We start from the raw sequence: 24,439 nt of genomic DNA, 5'->3' as shown, positions 1-24,439 counted from the left end.
ACAATAGGACAAGTGATTATCTCCAAACAAGCCTCTCAGGTGTAGTCCCTTAATTAGCCAGTAACACCTATTAAAACTAAGACTGGGGAATATACAATCCATTGACCCACAATTTAAAAAGTTTAACTTTTGTTTTTTATTTATTTTTAAATATTTATTTATTTAAGCCACTCTGGGTCTTAGTTGTGGCATGTGGGGTCTTTAGTTGCAGCATGTGGGCTCTTAGTTGTGGCATGCATGTGGGATCGGGTTCCCCAACCGGAATCGGAACACTGGCCCCTGCATTGGGAGTGTGGATTTTTACCCACTGGACCACCAGGGAAGTCCCTTATTTTTTTTATTTTTTAAATTTTATTGAAGTATAGTTGACTTATTATACAATGTTGTGTTAATTTCTGCTCTTCAGCAAAGTGACTCAGTTATCCACATGTATATATATATTTTCATATTCTTTTCCATTTTGGTTCATCACAGGATATTGAATATAGTTCCCTGTGCTATATGGTAGAAGCTTGTTGTTTATCCATCCTGTATATAGTAGTTTGTATCTGCTAATCCCAAACTCCCAATCCTTGCCTCCCCCATCCCCCACCCACAGGCAACCACAAGTCTGTTTTCTGTGTCTATGTGTCTGTTTCTGTTTCGTAGGTATGTTCATTTTTGTCATATTTTAGTTTAGTTTTTTTTTTTTTGGCCGCACCACGCGGCATGTAGGATCTTAGTTCCCCGACCAGGGATCAAACCTGCACCCCCTGCATTGGAAGCATGGAGTCTTAACCACTGGACAACCAGCAAAGTCTCTTTTCATTATTTATTTATTTATTGGCGTGTCATATTTTAGATTCCACATATAAGTGGTATCATATGATATTTGTCTTTAAAAGGTTTAAGAATTACAGTGAATAACAACAGATCAATAAGTGATCATATTATTTAGCTTAAACAAAGACATACTGCTCTACAAAAACACCTCTATTTCACTTTTGTGAGTCTAGACAAACTTCTGATTCAATTAATGAAAGATAGCCCTGGTATAAATGTTTAGAGACAACTCTTATTTTTCCTGCACCCTCTTCCAGCTGATTTCTGATTTCTCACAAGGACTCTTTCCTTCACAAAACCTACAATTTGGGGATTGGCCATGCTTTTAAAATATGACACATGAAACAACTGTCGAAAGTTTTTATGTTGTAGGGGTGTGGAGCTAGGACAATATACATTGCAAATCTATACAGGTTCAAAATGTTTTATCTTAAAAAACAACTTCCTAATAGTCTGAAATGCTGTGATCTAGCCAGAAGTCAGATGTCTCTAAACTTAGAGCCAATTTTTATGGCTGTGTAGCAGACGTTGTTGGCTGCCTAAGTAACCTATTTACCACCTTCAGTCTTGCCAACAGCACCCCAGATTGGTTTAGGTATCCACCATATTCTTTCTCCCAAGCTCCAGCCAGAGTTGGTCTAAATCAATCACGGAAATTCCCTTCCTTCTGTAGGGATTAGTCTTGAAAGGGCTACAACCCAATTATGATCAATGAGACAGGAAGGAAATTCGCTATAGATGCTTCTTGAAAAGCTTTTTACCTTTAAAAAGACTTGCCAAAAAAGAGACAGGGAGGGAGGGAAGAGGGAGAGGGAGAGAGACAGCGAGAAAGAGAGAGACAGAGACAGAGAGAGAGATTGATTTTTTTTCTTCCTCTGCATGTTGGAGCATGAGAATGTGATACTCAGATTGCTGTAGGCATCTGGAAATCACGAGGGAGCATCCATGATATACTGATGATGGCTGAGCAAGAAGATGGTAAGACTCCGAGACCTTGATGGGTCATTGAACTGCTTAACTGGTCACCTTTAGAGCTTCCTTACTTCACAATGTCTTATTACATCTCGTTTTTGTTTAATCTTTTTTGATGAGGGTTTTATGTTACTGGTATGCAAAATCACCTTAACTGATTGAGGCTGAATTAAGTAGTGTAAAAAACTGAAGAATGCCCTGGAAACCATGTGTCAGCTTTAATCATTTTAGTGAATTACCAGATTTCTCAAGCAGACATAATCTTAATGATTTGATCTTAAATGAATCACACTTTGTCTATTAGAGTATGATATTTATGTTTTTGACAAATTTGTTCAGAATGTGCAGGGTCACCTTTTTTGTTTATTATTACCATCCCCAAGTTAGACTAGTTTTTTGTTGTTATTCTTTTCCAGATCACATGCTTTGCTATAGCTATTTGTTCACTGCTATTAGTATAGGACTTTTCTAGTCTAGCATATTTGAGGGATTTTTCTTTAGCTTTATAGCTAGCTCTTCCATAATTCTACTTCATTCCCTATGTCTGAATTATGCCAGAAGTTTGTTGAGGCAATTTTAATTAGCATTTATTGTTTTTTTAATATGAGCTAACATTTATTAAGCACTTACTATTAAGTATGCACTGTGCTAAGAAGCGCTTTACCTTTTTTAAACTATCTTTTTTTAAAGAAGAAATCTGGGAAATGTGTGTAGAGTACATACATATAATTTCAATAAGATGTAACATTTAGAAACCAAATGGATGTTTTGCCTAATGGTTTGGGAATGATACATATTTTCATGCTTAGAAAAATCCTATTCTATTTAATACCTCACATTTTATTTGAATATTGCACTGGATTTGATCTTTGCTTTGAAGATTTACAATGACTATTTTTTTGATGTATATATATTTTAATTAATTTATTTCTTTTTATTTTTTTGACTGCATTGGGTCTTCATTGCTGTGCATGGGCTTTCTCTAGTTGTGGCGAACGGGGGCTACTCTTCGTTGCGGTGCACGGACTTCTCATTGCAGTGGCTTCTCTTGCTGCGGAGCATGGGCTCTAGGCGCGTGGGCTTCAGCAGTTGTGGCTCGTGGGCTCTAGAGCACGGGCTCAGTAACTGTGGCGCATGGGCTTAGCTGCTCCGCAGCATGTGGGATCTTCCCGGACCAGGGCTCGAACCTGTGTCCCCTGCATTGGCCGGCGGATTCTTAACCACTGCGCCACCAGGGAAGTCCCTTACAATGACTATTCATTCAAGAATTATTTGAGTGCCTACCATGTGCTGGCTACAAAAATAAGACATGCTTTCTTGCCCTAACACAATTAAAAATTGAGCAGAAGAACAGGCAAGTAAAAAGACGTAGATTTCAAGTTTCTACGATGTCCACTCAAAATGTCTGTTATGGGGACCCTTAAGAGGATTACCTACTCTGGACATAGAAGGAATCCTGGAGATGGTTACCCCTGACCAAATTTTTTAACAGCTTTATTGAGATATCATTCATTACTATACTATTTACCCATTGAAAGTGTACAATTTAATGGTTTTATTTATATTCACAGAGTTGTACATCCATCACCAAAGTCAATTTTAGGACATTTCATTAGCCAAGATGCTAACTTATGCCCATTAGTTATCACCCTCCAATGCCCACCCCTCAGCCCTAGGCAACCTCTAGTCTACATTCTGTCTCTATGTATTTGCCTATTTTGGACATTTCATATAAGTGGAATCATACAGTACGTGGCCCTATGTGACTAGCTTCTTTCACATAGCAGAATGTTTTAAAGTATCCGCCATATGGTTGCATGTATCAGTACTTCACTCCTTTCTATTGCCAAATAATATTTCTTTACATTGATCTACTGCCTTTTATTTACCCATTCATCAATTGATGGACATTTGAGTTACTTCCACTTTTTGTCTATTATGAATAATGCTGCTATGAACATTCATGTACTAGTTTTTGTGTGGACATGTTTTCATTTCTCTTGAGTATATATCTAGGAGTGGAATTGCTGGATTATATGGTAACTTTCCATCTAGCCTTTTGAGGTACTGTCTATTTTCCAAGGCAGCTACCCATTTTTAAAAATTAATTTATTTTATTTTTATTTATTTTTGGCTGTGTTGGGTCTTTGTTGCCGTGCACGGGCCTTCTCTAGTTGTGGCCAGCGGGGGCCACTCTTCATTGCAGTGCCCAGACTTCACTGCAGTGGCTTCTCTTGTTGAGGAGCACGGGCTCTAGGTGTGCGGGCTTCAGTAGTTGTGGCTCGCAGGCTCTAGAGTGCAAGCTCAGCAGCTGTGGTGCACGGGCTCAGCTGCTCCGCAGCATGTGGGATCTTCTCGGACCAGGGCTCGAACCCATGTCCCTTGCATTGGCAGGCAGATTCTTAACCACTGCGCCACCAGGGAAGCCCAGCTGCCCATTTAAAATTCTCACCAGCAGTGTATGAGGGTTCCAACCTCTCAATATCTTCACCAACAGTTATAATTATTTATCTTTTTGGTTATAGACATCCTAGTGGGTGTCTGACTGAATTCTTAATGGTTTATAGGACTTAGCAAGGTTAAGAGGGAAGAAAATGCATCTAGAAGGCGGAACAGCATGAAGTGCCCAGGCAGGTATTGATATTTATGTTTGGTTGGAGCACTAGATATATGAGAGGGAATGTGGGAGATGAGGAATAAGAGTCAGAAAGTAGAGAAAACTCTGCTAAGGAGTTTGAAATTTATTTTGAAGGCTATAAAAGCCAGTGAAAGATTTTAACCAAGAGAGTAGCATGATCCACTCTGCATTTTTAGACTTAATCTGGGAGCAATATAGTGATTGATAAATACAGACCAAAATGGAAAATAGAGACATCAACCAAAAGGGTAAGAGCGAGAAATAATGGGAAAGTGGAATATGGCAAAGGCGATAGAGATGTAACAAAGAGGGACATAATCAAGACATAATGTGGAGATAGAATTTCTAGGGCTTGGTATCTGTTTTAATGGGAAGGATGAGAAAGGGGGATTCAAAATAATTCCTTGCTTTCTGTTTTTGACAACTGTGTGAATTTATTATGCAATATGTAATATTAAAAATAAGAAAGAGTGGTTAAGACACATAAAAGAAAACTATGGAATTCACCAAGATATGAAATATATATGATGGACAAATTTGAGACTGAAGATTATGAACTCAGTTGTAGGTATCAGGAAATTACCTCAACCATATATGAAAAACCCACAGCTAACATCATACTCAGTGGTGAAGATTGAAAGCCTTTCCTCTAAGACTAGGATCAAGACAGGGATGTCCACTTTTACCACTTCTATTCAATATATTATTGCAAGTTCTAGCCAGAGCAATTAGGCAAGAAAAAGAAAAGCATCCAAGTTGGAAAGAAACAAGTAAAACTATTTCTATTTATAAAAGACATGATCTTACATATAGAAAACCCTAAAGATTTTGCCAAAAATATAAATTAGAACTAATAAACAAGCTCAGCAACATTGCAGGATATAAAACCAACAAACACACAAAAATTAGTTGCATTTCTAAACATAACAATGAATAATCCAAAAAGGAAATTAAGAAAACAATTCCATTTACAATAGCATCAGGAAGAATAAAATATTCGAGGAATAGTCGAGGAATAACCTCGACTAAGGAGGCAAAAAACTTGTACACTAAAAACTATAAGACATTGCTAAAATAAATTAAAGAAGACATAAATGGAAAGACATCTATGTGCATGGATTGGAAAACTTAATATTGTTAAGATATCAATACTAGCTAAAGTGATCTACAGATTCAAAGCAATTCTTATCAAAATTCCAATAATGTTTTTTGCAGAGATAGAAAATTCCACCCTAAAATTCGCATGGAATCTCAAAGGGGCCTGAATTAGCCAAAACCGTCTTGAAAAAGAGGAAAAAATTTGGAAGATTCACACTTCCTGATTTCAGAACTTATTACAAAAGTACAATAATCAAAAAATATATACAATAATCAAAAAAGTGTGGTACTGGCATAAAGGCAGACATAGACCAAGGAATAGAATAGAGAGCCCAGAAATAATCTCTTGCATATATAGTCAAATGATTATTGACAAAGGCACCAAGACCATTCAATGCGGAAAGGACAGTCTTTTCCCATGGTGCTGGGAAAACTGGATATCCACATGCAAAAGAATGAAATTAGACCCTTACCTTATATAATATACAAAAATTAACTCAAAAAGGATCAAACACCTAATCATAAGAGCTAAAAGAAGAAAACATAGAGACAAAGCTTCACAACATTGATTTTAGCAATGATTATTGGATATGACACCAAAAGTTTAGGCAATAAAAGAAAAAATAGATAAATTGGACTTCATCAAAACTGAAAACTTTTGTTCATCAAAGGACACTATCAAGAGAGTGAAAGGACGACCTACAGAATGAGAGAAAATACTTGCAAATCATAGAGTATCTGATTAGGGATTAGTATCCAGAATATATAAAGATATATAAAGAACATGTACAACTCAACAACAAAAAAGCAAACAGCGCAATTCAAAAAGGAGCAAAGGACTTGAATATACATTTCTCCAAAGACAACATACAAATAACTGATAAGCACATGAAAAGATGCTCAAGATCACTAGCCATTAGGAAAATACAAATCAAAACCACAGCGGGATACCATTTTACACCCACTAAGATGGCTATTATAAAATGAAAACAAACAAACAAAACACCAGAAAATAAGTGTTGGTAAAGATGTGGAGAAATTGGAACCCTTGTGCATTACTGGTAGGAATGTAAAAAAGTGCAGCCACTATGGAAAACTGGCATTTCCAAACTGTTAAACAGAATTACCATATGATCCAGCAATTCCACTTCTGGGTATATACCCAAAAGAATTGAAAGCAGGGATTCAAACAAATATTTGTGCACCAATGTTCAGAGCAGCATTATTCACACTAGCCAAAAGGTGAAAACAACCCAAGTGTCTATTAACAAATGAATAGAGAAGCAAAATGTGGTATTATACATACAATGGAGTATGACTTAGTCTTAAAAAGGATACATGCTGTAACATGGATGAACCTTGAAAAGATGCTGAGCGAAATAAGCTAGAGACAAAAAGAAAAATATTGTATTATTCCACTCATATGAGGTACTTATAATAGGCAAATTCATGGAGACAGAAAATAGAGGTTACCATGGACAAGAGAAGAGGGGAATGAGGAATTATTGCTTAATTGGTACAGAGAATCAGTTTGTGATGATGAAAAAGTTCTGGAAACGGATAGTGGTGATGGTTGCACAACATTATGAATGTATTTAATGCTACTGAATTGTATACTTAAAAACAGTTAAGAGTTTCCCTGGTGGCGCAGTGGTTGAGAGTCCACCTGCCGATGCAGGGGACACAGGTTCGTGCCCCAGTCCGGGAAGATCCCACATGCTGTGGAGCAGCTGGGCCCGTGAGCCACGGCCACTGAGCCTGCGCATCCGGAGCCTGTGCTCCGCAACGGGAGAGGCCACAGCGGTGAGAGTCCTGAGTAACGCAAAAAAAACCCGAAAACAACACAAAACAAAGTTAAAACATTTTTTAAAATTTATTTTTAATTTATTTTTGGCTGCATTGAGTCTTCATTGCTGCAGGTGGGCTTTCTCTAGTTGCAGCGAGCTGGGGCTACCCTTCGTTACGGTGCGTGGGCCTCTCATTGCGGTGGCTTCTCTTGCTGTGGAGAACGGGCTCTAGGTGCTCACCTAGAGCTGTACTGGGCCACAGTTGTGGCACACAGCCTCAGCAGTTGTGGCTCATGGGCTTAGTTGCTCCGTGGCATGTGGGATCCTCCTGGGCCAGAGCTTGAATCCGAGTCCCCTGCATTGGCAGGTGGATTCTTAACCACTGCACCACCAGGGGAGTCCCAAAATGGTACATTTTATGTTATGTATATTTTATCACAATAAAAGATATGCTGAATCAGGCTCCTGGACTTTAGACTATACTACAAAGCTACAGTAATCAAGACAGTATGGTACAGGCACAAAAACAGAAATATAGTTCAATGGAACAGGAGAGAAAGCCCAGAGATAAACCCATGCACATATGGTCACCTTATCTTTGATAAAGGAGGCAAGAATATACAATGGAGTAAAGACAGCCTCTTCACTAAGTGGTGCTGGGAAAACTGGACAGCTACATGTAAAAGAATGAAATTAAAACACTCCCTAACACCATACACAAAAATAAACTCAAAATGGATTAAAGACCTAAATGTAAGGCCAGGCACTATAAAACTCTTAGAGGAAGACATACGCAGAACACTCTCTGACATACATCACAGCAAGATCCTTTTTGACCCACCTCCTAGAGAAATGGAAATTAAAAAAAAAAGGGACCTAACGAAACTTAAAAGCTTTTGCACAGCAAAGGAAACCATAAACAACACGAAAAGACAACCCTAAGAATGGGAGAAAATATTTGCAAATGAAGCAACTGACAAAGGATTAATCTCCAAAATTTACAAGCAGCTCATGCAGCTCAATATCAAAAAAAAAAAAAAAAAACCCAATCCAAAAATGGGTAGAAGACCTAAATAGACATTTCTCCAATGAAGATATACAGATTGCCAACAAACACATGAAAGGATGCTCGACATCACTAATCATTAGAGCAATGCAAATCAAAACTACAATGAGGTATCACCTCACACCAGTCAGAATGGCCATCATCAAAAAATCTAGAAACAATAAATGCTGGAGAGGGTGTGGAGAAAAGGGAACCCTCTTGCACTATTGGTGGGAATGTAAATTGATATAGCCACTATGGAGAACAGTATGGAGGTTCCTTAAAAAACTAAAAATAGAACTACCATATGACACAGCAATCCCACTACTGGGCATATACCCTGAGAAAATCATAATTCAAAAAGAGTCACGTACCAAAATGTTCATTGCAGCTCTATTTACAATAGCCCAGAGATGGAAACAAGCTAAGTGTCCATCATCGGATGAATGGATAAAGAAGATGTGGCATATATATACAATGGAATATTACTCAGCCATAAAAAGAAACGAAATTGAGCTATTTGTAATGAGGTGGATAGACTTAGAGTCATACAGAGTGAAGTAAGTCAGAAAGATAGAGACAAATACCATATGCTAACACATATATATGGAATTTAAGAAAAAAAATGTCATGAAGAGCCTAGGGGTAAGACAGGAATAAAGACCCAGACCTACTAGAGAATGGACTTGAGGATATGGGGAGGGGGAAGGGTAAGCTGTGACAAAGCGAGAGAGAGGCATGGACATATATACCCTACCAAACGTAAGGTAGATAGCTAGTGGGAAGCAGCCGCATAGCACAGGGAGATCAGCTCGGTGCTTTGTGACCGCCTGGAGGGGTGGGATAGGGAGGGTGGGAGGGAGGGAGACGCAAGCGGGAAGAGATATGGGAACATATGTATATATATAACTGATTCATTTTGTTGTGAAGCTGAAACTAACATACCATTGTAAAGCAATTATACTCCAATAAAGATGTTAAAATGAAAAAAAAATGGCTTTGAAGAGCAGTGAAGAAAGTATGGTCTTTTTAATAACTAATATGGGGACAACTGGATAGCCATACAGAAAAAAAATAAAACTTTGTCAGTACCTAACATCATATATAACATAATTCCATATTTATACCCGTAACATAAAATAATGAAGGTTTGGAAGGTAATATATGGGAGATATCTCTCAAATATTATATTGTTATCTTAAACAGGAGAGCAAAAAAATTGGAAAATACTGATGTTTAGCCATGTTAAGACTATTGTCTCCCAGTGTTCACCAACCCTAAACTATTCACAACATTTTCTCAATCGCTGCCAGTTCCCCACAATGCAAGACCCATCTTAAAGCAGCTGAGTCATCCCAAATTCCTAAAAATACCCTACCCTAACATCACCCTTTTCAATCATTATCAAGACTGTGTCAAGTTGAGGTTCTTCCTTGCCAAAGGCTTAATAAATAACTCCGTTTTGTTTGATCAAGTTTTCTTAGGTGACTTTTGTGGGAGAGTAAAAAATGGACAGTCCTTATCTTTTTTAGATATAAACTGAACTATTTATAGATGAAATGATATAATTTCTGAGAAAAATTTAAAAATAGAGAAAGTAGATAGGGATAGATAAGATTGGTTATAACCATTGTTGAAGGTGGGTAATGGTACATGGGAGTTCTTTATACCATTCTGTCTACTTTTGTATGTTTTAAATCTTCTATAATAATAAACAGTTATTTTTCTTTTTCTAGTCCTTAAGAGGGGATATATTCATTAAGGTCACAGTAAATGTAAACTATCTGACCATGACTACCAGGCTCACATCTAGAAAGCATCTAGCCAAATGTATCCTAAGTCATGATGGATTCTGCAGTTCCGCCCCTGATGGAAGGCAGGGAAAAGCAGAGTGGCTGTAGATTTGAGAGAAATAATTCTTTTTAATGCCTTCCTACAACACCCGTAATGTAGACCTAAGAGTAGAAATAATTAACTTAAATTTGACATTTAAATTTTGGTTTAAAAAAAAGGAATAGAGAATATTTTTTTGTGCTTTATTTATTCAGAGAGTAAGATTGTGCTACAGTCAGCTAAATTCTTAGTTGTTCTTAGAATGTGCTCCTTCCTACACTCTACACTGGAAAAATGAACCTTATTCTTTCTTAGCATCATGGACTCTGAAATTGGCAGTTATTAGGATTCCACACACACACAGAGTGATGCTCAATGTGAGGCTCTGAATAGCTACTCATGTAAGTTGACTTTTCTGTGCATTTGTATGGAGGAGGAACCAGCTCAGGTTGATGTCCTGGGAACCAGTGAGGCTCTCGCTTAAACCCTGAGGGAAGAGAAAAGAGGAGTCTTAGTAACCAATCTCATTCTTATTTCTGAGGGAATAGACAGTGAGGGAATAGACAGTGAATCATGTCAAAATTGAGAAAACAGAGAAATCATTCACTCATTCATTCATTTATTCACTCATTCAATTTACTTTTATTTGTGTTCCTTCTATGTTCCAAGCATTTAGTTAGGTCCTGAGAATATAAGAATTAAAAAGAATAGTCTAGGGCTTCCCTGGTGGCGCAGTGGTTGAGAGTCCACCTGCCGATGCAGGGGACACGGGTTCGTGCCCCGGTCCGGGAAGATCCCACATGCCGCGGAGCAGCTAGGCCTGTGAACCATGGCCGCTGAGCCTGTGCTCCGCAACGGGACAGGCCACAACAGTGAGAGGCCCGTGTATTGAAAAAAAAAAAGATAGTCCACCTACTATGGGTTGAAAGTGGTATTTTTTTGTTGTAGCTTGTATCATATGTCGTTTCAAAATAGTGTCCAAACTGCAAAGAAAAAGTAGTAGATTAAAAATACAGAGTCTATAACCAATACTGGGAAATACAGGATACAATGACATGAATTCTAACAGGCTGTGTCATATTTTAGATTGACTATAAGTCTATATGTCATTAGCCTATACCCTACTAATGTTCACATCCTTTGTTGGTTTGTTTGTTTAGGAGATTTAAGGGAAAGATGCAGATAAACAACAAGTCTAGGTAGGCAGGGACCAGGGAAGAAGCTACCCTGAGTCAGAAGACATTATATATATATATATTTCTGTAGATTGATGAAGTCCAAAGAGAAGCAAGAGAAAAAGCATGCTACCCATCCTTTCGTTACCTTACAATAATATAATGGTCAACTTGATAGTAAAGTGGGATAGGCATTCCAGCTGAGGACTGTTGCCCTTTCCCAACCACTCAATGAACAGAAGTCTGAGAGATCTCAGCATTGGAAGTTATCAGATTCCTGACTCTCAAATGGTCATTGGTATTTCCTTTTCTAACAGAAGGAAACAAAGAAGAGAAAGTTCGATTACCTGGGAAGGCAAGGGTTTGGGCTGCACGATATGCTTTAGGTCATCTCTCTCCTGGTTCCAGTTGCCCATGAGGGTACGGTTTGAATAGGCATCTTCATTAGTGGTACATCTCCATCCATACTGGAAAAACTTGGACATATCATTCCAATCTGTCCACACTTCAGCATGGCCATCTGCATTAACGAGGCTGCCACAGTGTGGGTTTGTAAGGAATGAGATGAGGAACTCTCTCTGGGAAAAGGCAGGAATAGAAAAGCTTGTTGCACAAACCAGAGAGGAGAAAAGGCCTCCCTTTCTCTTCCTTCGCCAAGCATAACATAACACCTTCTAAGAATCTAGGCTTTCCTCCCAGTTTAATTGTTGTGGTTCAGTTTCTTTCTCTCCAAGTTCATGAATCCTTTGACCTGCCCTCTCAATCAGCAGTAGTAGGTGACTATATAGATTAAATGTCCCCCCCCCCCCGTAAAAGACAGGAGAACTTCAGTACCCCCAATACTATATGGAGAACTAGAAAATGTTCTGGTAATTTTGAGATGTAGGAATTTAAGGACTAAGAGTATTGCTATCGTCAAAGGGAACAGGAAGAAATGAGAGTTGGATAACTAGATAATACAATAAATGATCAATAAATGACAGTTTCCTTCCCTCTGGGCCCAGATCAAATGTCACTTCTCAGGATGTGCCATTCCCTTTTCATGATGCCTTCCCTCAAGTTAACTTCTCTTTCACTTGTCTCACACAGAACTTTATGTTCACATCTTTATATATTTATAAATTTATACCATATGTTAGAGTTCTTCAAGGAAGTGTGGAATCTCCTACACTGATCCCTTGAGGACAGGATCTGTGTCTTTTTCATTACCGTATCCTCTCCTTCTGTTTACCCTCCTAATCAATAGTACTTGGCACATACCAGATGACCAATGTCTGAATTTCAATTTTTTGTAAGTAATCAGAAGCCTAACCATGTTTACTTTTGGTTAAAAGATGAGTCTGGTCCCTTGGTTTAGGAGCAAGACAATACCTCCCCTGAAGCTGAGTAATTTGAAGTTGAGGAGCTTGTGTTGTCTGAAGATTTTATAGTAGAGTGACAGAAAACCTTACTCTGCCGTTCCATGTTCTTTAAAGGAAGAGATGTTACCAAACCTGGCCCTCCCAGGTTCTCCCAGGCCCTCCCAGTTCTCCAAGCACAGAAAGAATATAGATCACCCAGATCACCAGATGGCCATGATTTGGGAGTCACCACCCACCCACTTTTCCACAGGTAGAGACAAAGCCAACACTGTAGGTTTAAAGGTAACTGCTCTCACACCATGTGCCTTTGTGAAGAAAGATGCACACACTGATGTCAACAAACAGCATGATGACTAAAGAGTACCTGGTCCTACAAAGCCCAACAGACCAAGTACTCAGACTGCAAACCAAGATGACACCGTCCCTGGGGCTGTAAGGACAGACATCACCACCCACTCAGTTGTCCAAGTCTGAAACCTGGGGCTTATCCTAGACTCTGATTTCTCTTTCAACTTCCTACATCCATTCTCAGTCACTAGGTCTTGTTGATTTTTGAATCAGTCCACTACCCTCCATCTCCACTGCCAAGTTCCAGTTCAGATCACTATCAGCCTTAGTTTCCATTACTGCAGTAGCCTTCTCTCTGACCTCCTTGCCATCCGCCTTTTTCTCCTCCTATCATTTCTCCATAAGAAAGCAGAATTTTTGAAAATGAAAATCTAATTGTGTCATCTTCCTATTTAAAATCTTTCACTGGCTGGCCACTGTTTTCAGAGCAAGGTTCAAGGTTGTTAAAATGTCTATATGACCTGGTCCCTGCTTAACTTTTCCGTCTCATCTGTTACCCACTCTCCCTCAAAGTACATTTCAGCCAAACTCAGCTGTTGTGTTTTTCCATCATGCTTGTGCATGTATTGTTCCTTCTGCCTCTTCACTCCTCTTGACTCAGGTAAGGTGTACTTTCCTCCCTTTAGCTTTCAACCCAGGTGCACTTCATCCAGGGAATCTTTCCACTTCACCCCCAAACTTGGTAAGGTTCCCCTCTGTGTGCTCCCACAGCACCCTGAATTACTCCATTCATAGCACTGCATCCCACTAAATCAGAATTGCCTCTTTTGCTGTGCATCCTCCACCAGACTACAAGCTTGGTGAAATCACAGGCCACATCTTGTTCCTCCATATATCTAACTGCTCTCACAGGCCTGGCACATAACAGACACTCAACATTTCTTGAATGAATAAAAGGTAGGAAATAGAAGCACCTGGAGAAATTCCGAACAGCAGTAACAATGGGTTGCAGTCATTTCGGATGAGATGAAGGCTGTTAGAAAATCCTCTGTGTCAGGATGCAGGACACAGCCCAACCTCTTCTTGGCCTCAGCCCGGCCCTGCTTCCTTCACTCAGAACTCGCCTCACCTTCGACCTGTCCCTCGGCACTAGTGACTGCTTGTGACCTCATACAGGTGTGATGAAGTCGCTCAGGGCTCAAAGGCATCTTTTTTTTTTTTTTTTTTTTTTTTCCGGTACGGGAGCCTCTCACTGTTGTGGCCTCTCCCGTGGCGGAGCACAGGCTCCGGACGCGCAGGCTCAGCGTCCATGGCTCTCGGGCCCAGCCGCTCCGCGGCATGTGGGATCTTCCCGGACCGGGGCACGAACCCGTGTCCCCTGCATCGGCAGGCGGACTCTCAACCACTGCGCCACCAGTGAAGCCCAAAGGCATCTATTTTAACACTTCCGATAGGGTGAGGGAGTGAGGGAACGGGGCGGTCGGGGTATCGCTTTTGCACTCAGGGATATTTTCCTCCTCGGATGTTGCTGCACCAGACTGTCAAGACAACCGGGCGCTCTAGAGCGTCATCAACCAGCGACGGGTAAAGAGGTGGGGCCGCAAGAAACCGGCGAAGGAAGTGACGTAAAAAGGAGCGCCTCCGAGAACGCGAGCTGGGAGCACGTTGAGGCCATGGCCCCTCGGCGCCTCCTGTTGGTTGGGGAGGGGAATTTCTCCTTCGCCGCCGCTCTGAGCGAGACCCTGGATCCGAGCACCAGTATAACTGCCACCTGTCTCCAGCGCCCGGCCGACTTGGCCCGGGATCCGCTGGCCCGGGAGAATCTGCAGCGCCTGCGCGAGCGAGGTAGCGAGGCCCACCCCTCCGTGAAGCCCCGCCCAGCTGTGGCACCGCCCAAAGTGGAAAGGGTGGGCACGTGGGGAATTCAAGGAATCTGGGGGTTGCTCTTGGTCTTTACGTGGACATTTACAGAGAGCCTGCTGTGTGCCTAGACCTGGGTTGTTTTGCATGGTTCAGGTTACGGAGGGGTTTTCTCTCGTTCCAGGTCTTAAGACATCTTTCTGTCTATATTTCGTTCCAGGTACCGAGGTACGCTTTGGTGTGGACTGCACCCAGCTGGTAGATGCCTTTGAACTGCAAGACAGAGAGTTTGATCGAATTTATTTTAACTTTCCGCACTGTGGACGCAAAGCTGGAGTAGCTAAGAACAGGGAACTGCTTGCCAAGTTTTTCCAGAGGTGAGCACTCAGAAGTGAAATGTTTAAGAGGTACATTACATAGTTACTGCGCTCAAACATGGTAGTCTGGGAAATATGGCGTACAAGAGAATATAATGCTCCAAAGGAACCCACAATCTAGTTGGAAAGGCAGACATTTAACCTTAATGCTAAATAAAAGTACTCATAATGTACTGTTCGTTCGGCAAAGGGAGGATCATCTATTTTTGATAATGGGAAATGATGGTAGTATAGTCTAATTTAGGAGCCAGACTGCCTGCATTCAAATCCCCGCCCACCACTTAATAGTTTTGTGATTTTGGGGATTAAGTTTACTTGATCCTTACTTGCTTTTGCTTCCTCATCCATAAACTGAAGATATTAACAGTAACTACCTCATAAAATTATTGTGAACGCAAAACAGTGCTTTATACTATTATACAATAACACATGATACTAATGGAGGTCTCTTTGGCTCATAGTTGTCATGAAACTTTTCACAGAGGCAGTATTTTAAGTTAACAGGCAGGAGGGGAGTGAAAAGAACAACTTTCTAAGTGGGGAAGAACAGCCTGATCGCTGAATCACATATAGGAACTTTGCAGACATTGACTTTTCAATGAGATATAGATGTACAATACAAAAACAATGTTGGATAACTGTTGTCAGCCACTAGTATCAGTTATGAGTTGAACATTGAATTTAAATTCTTGTTTACTTCCAGCTACTTTTTTTTGCATGTTTGAAGTCTAATAGACCTTTGCAAATAGATATGATTTGATTTTAACTATTTAACAACCAAACCATATATATACAGCTAACTCCTATGGTAACTTGTACTTGTTTCTGATAAACGGCTGGTGTTTCCCTACCCCCGTTAGCTGTGCAGATGTTCTTGCAGAGGAAGGAGAAGTCCATGTGGCATTGTGTAGAGGACAAGGTGGGACTCCTGCTGATAAGCCCATGAGAGAATGGCACAACAGTTGGCAGGTGGTTGCTATGGCAGCTCTAGGGGGATTCATTTTAAGTGATGTGCATCCCTTCAGCTGTGAGGCTGTGCCAGAGTACAAGTGCACTGGATATAGGTAAGTAATAACAGAGTTCTAAGCCTTTTCCATCTCTCTCACTAATGATAAAAAAAATCTCAGAGACATACTTTTTCCTTGTCTATTTCTTGATTCAGTCTCTAGAAATACTTGCTTTCTTTAATAATGACAGTCTTAATAATTGCTGTCTATTTTGCCAGGAGTCAAGATAAGTCCTTTCATGTAGAAGGTGCTTTGAACCATATCTTTACCCGGAGCTTACCCTATGAAGGTTTGCAACCAAGAATTTCCAGGATCAAACTGGGTGACCAGTGGTTTTCTTTTCTAGAACCAGAAGTACTTGTAGGAAAGCTGAACAGGTAACCTGATTTTACCAGAAATCACTTCTATCTCTAGTTGTATCCTGATTGGCTTGATAATCAGGCAACCATACATTGAATGGATGCCACATTAATTGTTAATGATGTCATGCTGTGAATACTTGTCAGTCTGGCCTGCACAAGTCTCTTTAGAATTAAAAATTGTCATATTTTCTGCAAATATCATATGATATCACTTATATGTGGAATCTAAAAAAAGGGGTGCAAATGAACTTATCTACAAAACAGAAATAGAGTTACAGATGTAGAAAACAAACTTATGGTTACCAGGGGATAAGGTGGGGTGATAAATTGGGAGATTGGGATTGACATATCCACACTACTATATATAAAATAGATAACTAATAAGGACCTACTGTATAGCACAGGGAACTCTACTCAACACTCTGTAATGGCCTATACGGGAAAAGAATCTAAAAAAGAGTGGATATATGTATATGTATAACTGATTCACTTTGCTGTACACCTGAAACTAATACAACATTTTAAATCAACTGTACTCTAATAAATTTTTTTTTAAATTGTCGTATTTTCTGGTTTATTGTAGGCTGTCAGAGTTCTGAAACACATATCTCTCTTTATGGTAGATGATTTCTTTGTTTCCTTTCCAGATCAACTTAAGGATAATTCTTTTCTATACAGCTATTTGTGCTTTTAATTCTAGCTACGTTATAATTATTAATAATTTTAAGTTAAAAAAGTTTATTTTTGTGTGTGTTTAAACAGGGGTTTCCTAGAAGCACCTTCATATCATCCTATCAAAACCATAAATGAGAAACTCATTGCTGAATTGGGGAAAGCTTTCCCTCTAAAAAGGCTGAAGTGTTCTTCCCCTTTGCTGCCACAGGGAGACACCAGTGTTCTCACTTCCTGCCACTGTGACATCCTATCATCTGCCTTTTGGATTAGTCTCCATGAAGATAACTCAAATTTTGAGTCCCTCACTGGTGGGACAACAGAAGACATGGAGGATTTTCTAGTGTCATTTTCAGAACTCAGCCTTCCCAAGAACCCTAGAAGAGACAGTAAGGAAGAAGCTCAGGAAGGAACGTATAGCCAGGCCAAGGTCTGCCTTAGACCTTCTCTTCTAGTTCATGTTCAGGCTCTAATCCAAGCACCAGACTTCCTCCCAGGTTCTCTGTACATCCTCAGTGGACCTGTCTTTCAGAAGTGCCGCATCTCACCTTTCACAATGCCAGCATTTCATGAGACTTTGTTTATCCTTGGATTTAATAAAAATCTGAAGGATGGCTGTCTTCAGTCACTACTGGATCATCTGAAGGGCATTCTAGATAGCCTTCTGACCCAGACATTGCTCAAGGGCTCTAAGCTGGGCAGTTCAGTGGAATTTGTCTTTCAGCCACCTGGGGAAGATTATATGATTACTGTGAAGTCTCAAAATTTTGGCCCAGATTGTGTGAAGGATTTGATTATTGGGTCTGTTACCACATCTGCTACAAGCATCATACACAAAGACCAGTGTTTTGTGTGTGTGTCTATGAACTTGGACCTATTAGCCATGCTTGTCTGGGGTATCTCTGATTGGAGAATGTTGTGGACCTTTGATAATCGTTTCCTGAAGAATTTTGCCCCTGGGAAAATAGAACCCTTTAAAAGCTATTCCCTATATCCTCCATACTATGTGCATGATATTAGTTTTTGGTTAGATACAAAGAAAAGATTTGATGAAGTAGAGTTTCACACTGTGGCCCGAGCAGTGTCACAGGACACTGTCATATCCATACAACTCCTTAGTCGTTTTCAGCATCCAAAGACGGAACAGGTCAGCCTCTGCTATAGATTGACCTACCAGACCTGTGACAAGGCCCTTACCCAGCAGCAGGTAGCATCAATGCAGTCCCAGCTAAGGAAGGAGATTCAACAACGACTACATGTGATACCTAGGTAGTTTAGTAAATTCATCTCTACATAGTGATCCTCACAGGTGTGGATGAAAAAGACCAATTTGTAACCTGTAGTTCTTTCCAGACTTTTTTTTTTTTTAATCTTTTACTTTGTGACTATAGCTACTGATGGTTGACTTTAAACATATCTGTGACTCGATCACTTAAAGTTTACAGACTATAATGTGAGTGGTGACCTTTGGAGTTGTGCAATATTTTGTTTGTGAGTAATGACTAGGAAAACAAACAAAACAGCATCTTATACACTAGATGCTGTAATGCTGAAGCAGTAGAATTTGAGTGTCTCGTCAAATATATTTATAAATATATTTTCCGAATTGTCAATTCCTCTTTCCTTAACTCTATCATATCATCTCTCTAAATCATTGAGAATAGTTTTTAGAGTCAGACAGACCGGCATTTATTACCTTGGGTAAAAGTTGCAAGTGTCCCGTATTATTGGTATCGTCATCATGTTTATTCTGTGGTTGACTGCTGTTAAAGTCATGGAACTAAGTAAGTGTCTCACTTAGAGCTCACACCTAGGTCTGTCTGACTCAAAAGCCCCTGTTCTTTCTGCCACTTTGTTACTTTACTTTTCCTTCCATAGTTTTTTCAACAGTAATCTCTGAACTGTGATTAACTTTACACTTTTCCCCCCTAGGTTTTGGGACTTCTGTTGTAAGCATCTCTAAGGGACTTTGGGAGATTGGCTCAGCCCAGGACTCTGCAGAATGGGGTGCTATAATGTGCATTAATGTATGTTCCTGTTAATTAATAGTTAGGCTCCACCAATTGGAGCTATATTGTAAACTCTGTGAAGGAAATAACTGTCTTATTAATTCCTTTAAAAAATTTTTTTTAATTGAAGTATAGTTGATTTAATATGTTGTCTATTTATTCTTGCATTTGGAGAAGAGCATGTGGAAAGGCAAGAATCGAAGCAAAGAAACAAATTAGGAGGTTATTATAATAATGCAACCAAGATATGATGGTGACCTGGACCAGGGTGGTAAAAAGTGTTTGGACTGGGTAATAATTAGAAGAACTTACTGATGATTTAAATATATGTGCATGCATGAATGTTTTGGAGTTAGAGAAATAGAGGAATCAAACAGAATCCCTAGGTTTTTGACCCAAGCAACTGGGAGAATAGAAGTGTTTTTAATCAGAATAGGAAAACTGGCATGGGAGTAAGTTTGGGGAGTGAAGAATCAAGGGATCTCTTATGGACATATATTGCTTAGCTCTCCACATAGACTTAAAGCTACTCGAGGGCAGGTAATGTGATTTATAGCTTTCTTCCATCCCCAGTAGTGCCTGGTACATGTGAAACCAAGCAGACCCTGCAGGGCCTTCCTGAAGACAGATTCCCCCACCCTCTCCGAGTCTCCTGCCTCTTGTTTGCAGAAAAGCTTTAGCCTCCTAGGCCTCCCCCGAACTCTAAAGAGTAGTTTTTTTGTTTTGTTTTTTTGTTTTGGCCGCGTGGCCTGCGGGATCTTAATTCCCTGACCAGGGATCGAACCTGCGTCTGCTGCAATGGAAGAGCGGAGTCTTAACAACTGTACCATTAGGGAAGTCCACCAAAGAGCAGATTTAACCTGAGAAATGAGAAAATGCAGAAACAAAGGAAAACAGTCATGTAAGACAAAATTATGATAGTTTAGCCATAAAAAAAGTCAAGTACATTTAGTTCCTCCTCAAGGGCCATAGATAATATTCTGAGCCATATCCTTGTATGTTTTATTGATACTAAACCCCTACCAGGTGGAAGAAGTTAATTGCATGCTGATCACCAGCACAAAGACCCCAGGAGGTTGATGCTGTTGACCCCTGAAATACCAACCTGTTACCTCATCACCAACCAGTCAAGGATGTCCATGAGCTGATCATGCACACCTCAACTCTTTCCCTCACCTTGCCTTTAAAAAACCTTCCCTGAAAGCTTCAGGGAGTTTAGGTCTTTTGAGCATAAGCTGCCTCTTCTCCTTGCTATAGACACTGTACTTTGCTTCAGCACAACCTGGTGTCAGTACATTGGCTTTTCTGTGTGTAGGTGAGCAGACCCAATTTTGGTTTGGTATCACTTGGATGAGGTATCATTTGAGCTGGATCTTAAAACAAGGGCAGGGTTGTGATGGAAGGATTGTTAGGCAAGGAGGGCATGCATTCCAGGCAGAGGGCATACATGAGCAGAGGTAGAGATATGGGAGCATTTGGGGTACTTTACAGGCTAGTTGGAACATAAAATGTGTATAGGAAAGTAGTGGGAGATAAGAAAAGTAGGTTAGGGATGTAGTATTTTTGAAAATTAATTGGACAGTATTGCACAGGATCAATTTGAGATGGGAGATCCCTGTAAGGATGCTACTGTAGTAGACTTGGGTAGAGTCAGGGAGGGGCCTGCACTAGAGTGAAATGAAAAGGAGGTGGCTGTATGAGATATAGTTACATTGAGATGTCTGAATTTGGCAACTAGTAATTTCATGTGGGAATTGAGCAATAGGATCAATCTCCATTGTTAATACTCAGGAATTTTTAGTATGAAGTCATAACTTGGGACCCTGTCAAGTTTAGCACTCCCTCTATAACCTTGTTTTACTTACTGGTACGGAGCTTCACAGGGTGGGATAGAGCTCTGTGATTGGGGGAGTAGGCAGAGTATCAGAAACAGATGAATGACCTCTGAGAGTCACAGGCATGATATCATCAAAGTGCCCATGTAAAAATGCCTGTGTGAAATCAAGAGCTTTCTCCTGATCTCCTGGTTGGAAAAGCATGGATTTTGTAGTAAGACCTGGGTTGGAACATGGCTCCATCACTTCCTAGCTATGCAACCTTGGACCTCAGTCTCCTTTTTGATAAAACAAGGTGGTTGTATTATATTTTAAAAGGATAAGGTATATTAAATGCTTACCATAATGCTGTAGTAGCAATGGCAGTGACTGGTGTCTGGTTAAATTTGCTGCACAGAGTTTCTTCAGTCTTTCACTTTTCTCCTTATTCTGTATTCTGCCATTATGGCTTCATCTCTCTGAAGCAGTTAATTAGCTGCAGGCTGTCCCTATCACTTGCCAAAATATAAAGGACAAGGTGCCAGTGATCTTTAAAGAACTTCCTCTTTTGTAGGCGGCTGTGCTATGATTTTTAACTGAATATCTGCGTACTCGGTGGAATTAATTACTCTCTATTTGTGCTTTCTTTTAAACAGGGATGCTGAAGGACAGTATTTGTAGGAGAGTGCAGAATGCTGAGAAGTGAAGGCAGAGAGAGAGGGAGGAAGGCATGCCTAGAGTTACTAGTATGTGGAAGGGATAGCGATAACGGCCAAGTAAAGTCTCAGGTCGCATTTCTTTTCTACCCAGGGATTTGCCCCAATTAGCCCAGAAAACTATAATTTAGTCGTGTCTGCGCATGTCGAGGTCTTTTGTCCCTCGGCGGACACCGTTGCCAGCCAAAGGCTATGTCTCCGCGCTCGTCGCCTTCGTAGGGCGCCGAGTTCTACCTTTTTCCCCACTCTTGCCATGGCCAGCCGAGGAGCCCGGCAGCGCCTGAAGGGAAGCGGGGGCAGCGGCGGGGACACGACCTCGGCCGCCGACAAGCTGCGGGAACTGCTGTGCAGCCGGGAGGCGGGCAGCGCAGAGCCCCGGCCCGAGTAGGTGTGCGGGCGCGGCGGGGGCGTGGCCGGGCGGCGGGCGGCGCGGGGCTGCCGGTAGAGGGTCTCGCCCGCGCTGTGCTGTGCTGCGCCCTGCCCGACTTTCCCGCCGGGAGGGCCCGCAGCCTCTTCACCCTGCTCTTTCTGCTCTTACAGGGCGGGTGGACGCTGGGTCTTCACCCGCCTTAGATTAGATCCCCCAGCTCGGGTCCTGTGTTGCTAGTGAAGAAACCCTGCAGGTCTGTGCGGCTTCCGGCCCAGGCCCAGGGTGGGCTGGCGTCGCTGTGTGTGTGTGTGTGTGTGTGTGTGTGTGTGTGTCCCAGTCCCAGTCCCAGCTTCCTTCAGTCCTCGCAGAGTCCCGACCCTTTACTCTTCTGTGTGGGCCCCACCACCTTGCACACCAGCAACCACCTCTCTTTTCAAGCCGGAGGGCTGCAGGTTAAGCCTGCGCTGGGGAGCTGTCAGCATATGGAATTGGAAAAGGTGATGTCCACTGCACAAGTTAGCTTCTGGGCATTTGAACAGATGGGGAAATGAATAAAGCCATGGAAAGTAATGACCTTGTTAGGAGAATAAGGAAAAGACGAATAAGAGCTTGTGGCCTGTAAGTGAGCGATTTGTTGGCTTGGGGTAAGCGGAGTGTCATAGATGCAAAGAACTAAAGTGCATGAATTAGCTTACACCTTAAAAGCAGGAAGTAATGACTAACGTTGATTAAGGTCTTAATTCGTTCCTTATTTATTCTAGTCAGGACAATTAACGATTCACCCTTTTAGGTGACTAACTCATGTGCTTTGGTGTCTCTTGACCTGTTGTCCTTTCTGTCTAGTTTTAGCCCTTCTAGTTAGCAGGTCCTTTCTGACACATACTTTTTTTTTGCTTCTGAGCAGGTTATCTGGGAACAAAGCAGGACAAGTCTGGGCACCTGAAGGATCTACTGCGTTCAAGTGTCTGCTCTCAGCAAGGTTATGTGCTGCTCTCCTCAGCAACATCTCTGACTGTGATGAAACATTCAACTACTGGGAACCAGTAGGTGATTTCTTTAGTTTTCTTTTTTTGTTCTTGATTTCACTGCTTGGAACCTTGTTATGAATCAAGATACAAATAATATACAAGTGTGACTATTAGTAAAATAACCTTATTTTCATTTCTGTATTCTAAGCTGATGATTTACCTCCTATTGAATGATATAGGAATTGCTGTTATACAAAAAAGGTGTAATTTGTAATTTTCTTAAAAAGTTTTTAAGTCAAAATATTACTTTGAGGTAGTTTAAAAATATTAAACGTAAAAGAAAAGCAGAAACTCCCTGGTGCACTTCTCATGGCCAAATCCTTGTCCCCAGAGGCAACCACTTTCTTTAAACATTTTTGGTTTTTTTCTTCTGATGTTTAGTAAAATAAACAATGTTGCTACATACTATGCTTATATTGCTGTTTCTTGATTTATACTTTTATAAGTTTGTTGGACTCCCTGTTATAGGAAATGCAGAGGTGAAATTTTCTGATCACATTTTGCATAAAAAAATAAGGAATGCTTAGGGTAGGTAGTTTAAGGAAAATACAAGATTTAGAGTTTTCCTGTTTTGGTTAATGAGTATTTTTTAAAAAATAAATAGAGGGTAAAATTCCAGCTTTCAATGTTGGCCAAACAATAATCTTGTAGGATTTATAATGTCTTAATATTTTTCAGTATTGGGTCATTTTGATTCTTATCCATTAGTTGCAAATCTTATTGAGAATTTCAGCTTTTTTGTGTACCTTTGTCTCATTAATACTTTTGCTTAGAAACTTCACCTGCATCCTCTTAACAAGGATTTTTGGCCAATATAACCCTGAATCCATCCGTTTTGTACTTTCAGACACACTACCTCATCTATGGGAAGGGGTTTCAGACTTGGGAGTATTCCCCAGCTTATGCCATTCGCTCCTATGCTTACCTGTTGCTTCACGCCTGGCCAGCTGCATTTCATGCAAGAATTTTACAAACTAATAAGGTAAGGGCGGGCCAACCTGGAAGCAATCACAACTGATCAAGTGGTGGGTGAGTCTCTGGAACAATTTGGGAAAGGGACCAAATATATTCATAGTTAGGAGGGGATTGTTTTTAAGAAGAATCATTTATTCATTCATTATTCAACAAGTATTAATGGAGCAACTTTTATTTGGTAGACACTTTGTTAAGTGCTCTGGGTGTAACAATGACCAAATCCTTGCCCT

The 24,439-nt window shown here is 40.6% G+C and overlaps 3 protein-coding genes across 10 annotated transcripts in view; 2 read left to right on the top strand and 1 right to left on the bottom strand.

Annotated features, from left to right (window-relative positions):
- Positions 1-9,235: 9,235 nt before the first annotated feature.
- CFAP68 (cilia and flagella associated protein 68) lies at positions 9,236-14,564 on the bottom strand. Of its 2 annotated transcripts, XM_030836817.2 has the most exons (4): positions 13,994-14,564; positions 11,718-11,948; positions 11,112-11,178; positions 9,236-10,682 (listed from the first exon to the last, which is right to left on the bottom strand). In XM_030836817.2, exons 1-4 carry the CDS (start codon positions 14,033-14,035, stop codon positions 10,513-10,515), a joined length of 510 nt encoding a protein of 169 aa, XP_030692677.1. In that variant the 5' UTR covers positions 14,036-14,564; the 3' UTR covers positions 9,236-10,512. The 2 variants fall into 2 exon arrangements, with proteins under 2 accessions (XP_030692677.1, XP_030692686.1); XM_030836826.2 differs by lacking the exon at positions 11,112-11,178.
- A 100-nt stretch (positions 14,565-14,664) lies between these two features.
- Positions 14,665-19,435, top strand: FDXACB1 (ferredoxin-fold anticodon binding domain containing 1). Its single transcript, XM_030836746.3, has 5 exons — positions 14,665-14,864; positions 15,100-15,256; positions 16,117-16,320; positions 16,482-16,640; positions 17,388-19,435. The coding sequence occupies exons 1-5, from the start codon at positions 14,693-14,695 to the stop codon at positions 18,568-18,570; spliced, it is 1,875 nt and encodes a 624-aa protein (XP_030692606.1). The 5' UTR covers positions 14,665-14,692; the 3' UTR covers positions 18,571-19,435.
- A 2,533-nt stretch (positions 19,436-21,968) lies between these two features.
- The window catches only part of ALG9 (ALG9 alpha-1,2-mannosyltransferase), a 107,646-nt gene continuing 105,175 nt past the window's right edge, over positions 21,969-24,439 (top strand). For 2 of the 7 annotated variants that reach the window (XM_030836760.2, XM_030836770.2), the window contains exons 1-3: positions 21,969-22,220; positions 23,111-23,249; positions 24,082-24,216. In XM_030836760.2, coding sequence (XP_030692620.1) covers positions 22,090-22,220; positions 23,111-23,249; positions 24,082-24,216 — 405 coding nt within the window. In that variant the 5' untranslated portion in view covers positions 21,969-22,089. Of the gene's footprint in view, positions 22,225-22,284; positions 22,460-22,569; positions 22,704-23,110; positions 23,254-24,081; positions 24,217-24,439 lie in introns of those variants that run through there. The other 5 variants (XM_030836804.3, XM_060304034.2, XM_060304032.1 and 2 more) reach the window with 5 other exon arrangements.

The sequence above is a fragment of the Globicephala melas genome, chromosome 8, assembly GCF_963455315.2.
Source record: "Globicephala melas chromosome 8, mGloMel1.2, whole genome shotgun sequence".
In the NCBI taxonomy this organism is placed as follows: Eukaryota; Metazoa; Chordata; class Mammalia; order Artiodactyla; family Delphinidae; genus Globicephala; species Globicephala melas.
This window is presented reverse-complemented; position numbering and strand designations above follow the sequence as displayed.

What these genes read in the sequence shown, in the direction of transcription:
- CFAP68 (XM_030836817.2), bottom strand. Translation starts at nt 14,035, where the DNA reads ATGACTGCAACCCATTGTTACTGCTGTTCGGAATTTCTCCAG. An exon ending in CCAAACCCTTGCCTTCCCAG is followed by an intron (nt 11,179 to 11,717) that starts GTAATCGAACTT and finishes TTTTCTTTGCAG; the next exon opens with TTTGGACACTATTTTGAAAC. An exon ending in AATACCACTTTCAACCCATA is followed by an intron (nt 10,683 to 11,111) that starts GTAGGTGGACTA and finishes CTCTTCCCTCAG; the next exon opens with GGTTTAAGCGAGAGCCTCAC.
- FDXACB1 (XM_030836746.3), top strand. Translation starts at nt 14,693, where the DNA reads ATGGCCCCTCGGCGCCTCCTGTTGGTTGGGGAGGGGAATTTCTCCTTC. An exon ending in TACAAGTGCACTGGATATAG is followed by an intron (nt 16,321 to 16,481) that starts GTAAGTAATAAC and finishes CTATTTTGCCAG; the next exon opens with GAGTCAAGATAAGTCCTTTC. An exon ending in CTTGTAGGAAAGCTGAACAG is followed by an intron (nt 16,641 to 17,387) that starts GTAACCTGATTT and finishes GTGTTTAAACAG; the next exon opens with GGGTTTCCTAGAAGCACCTT.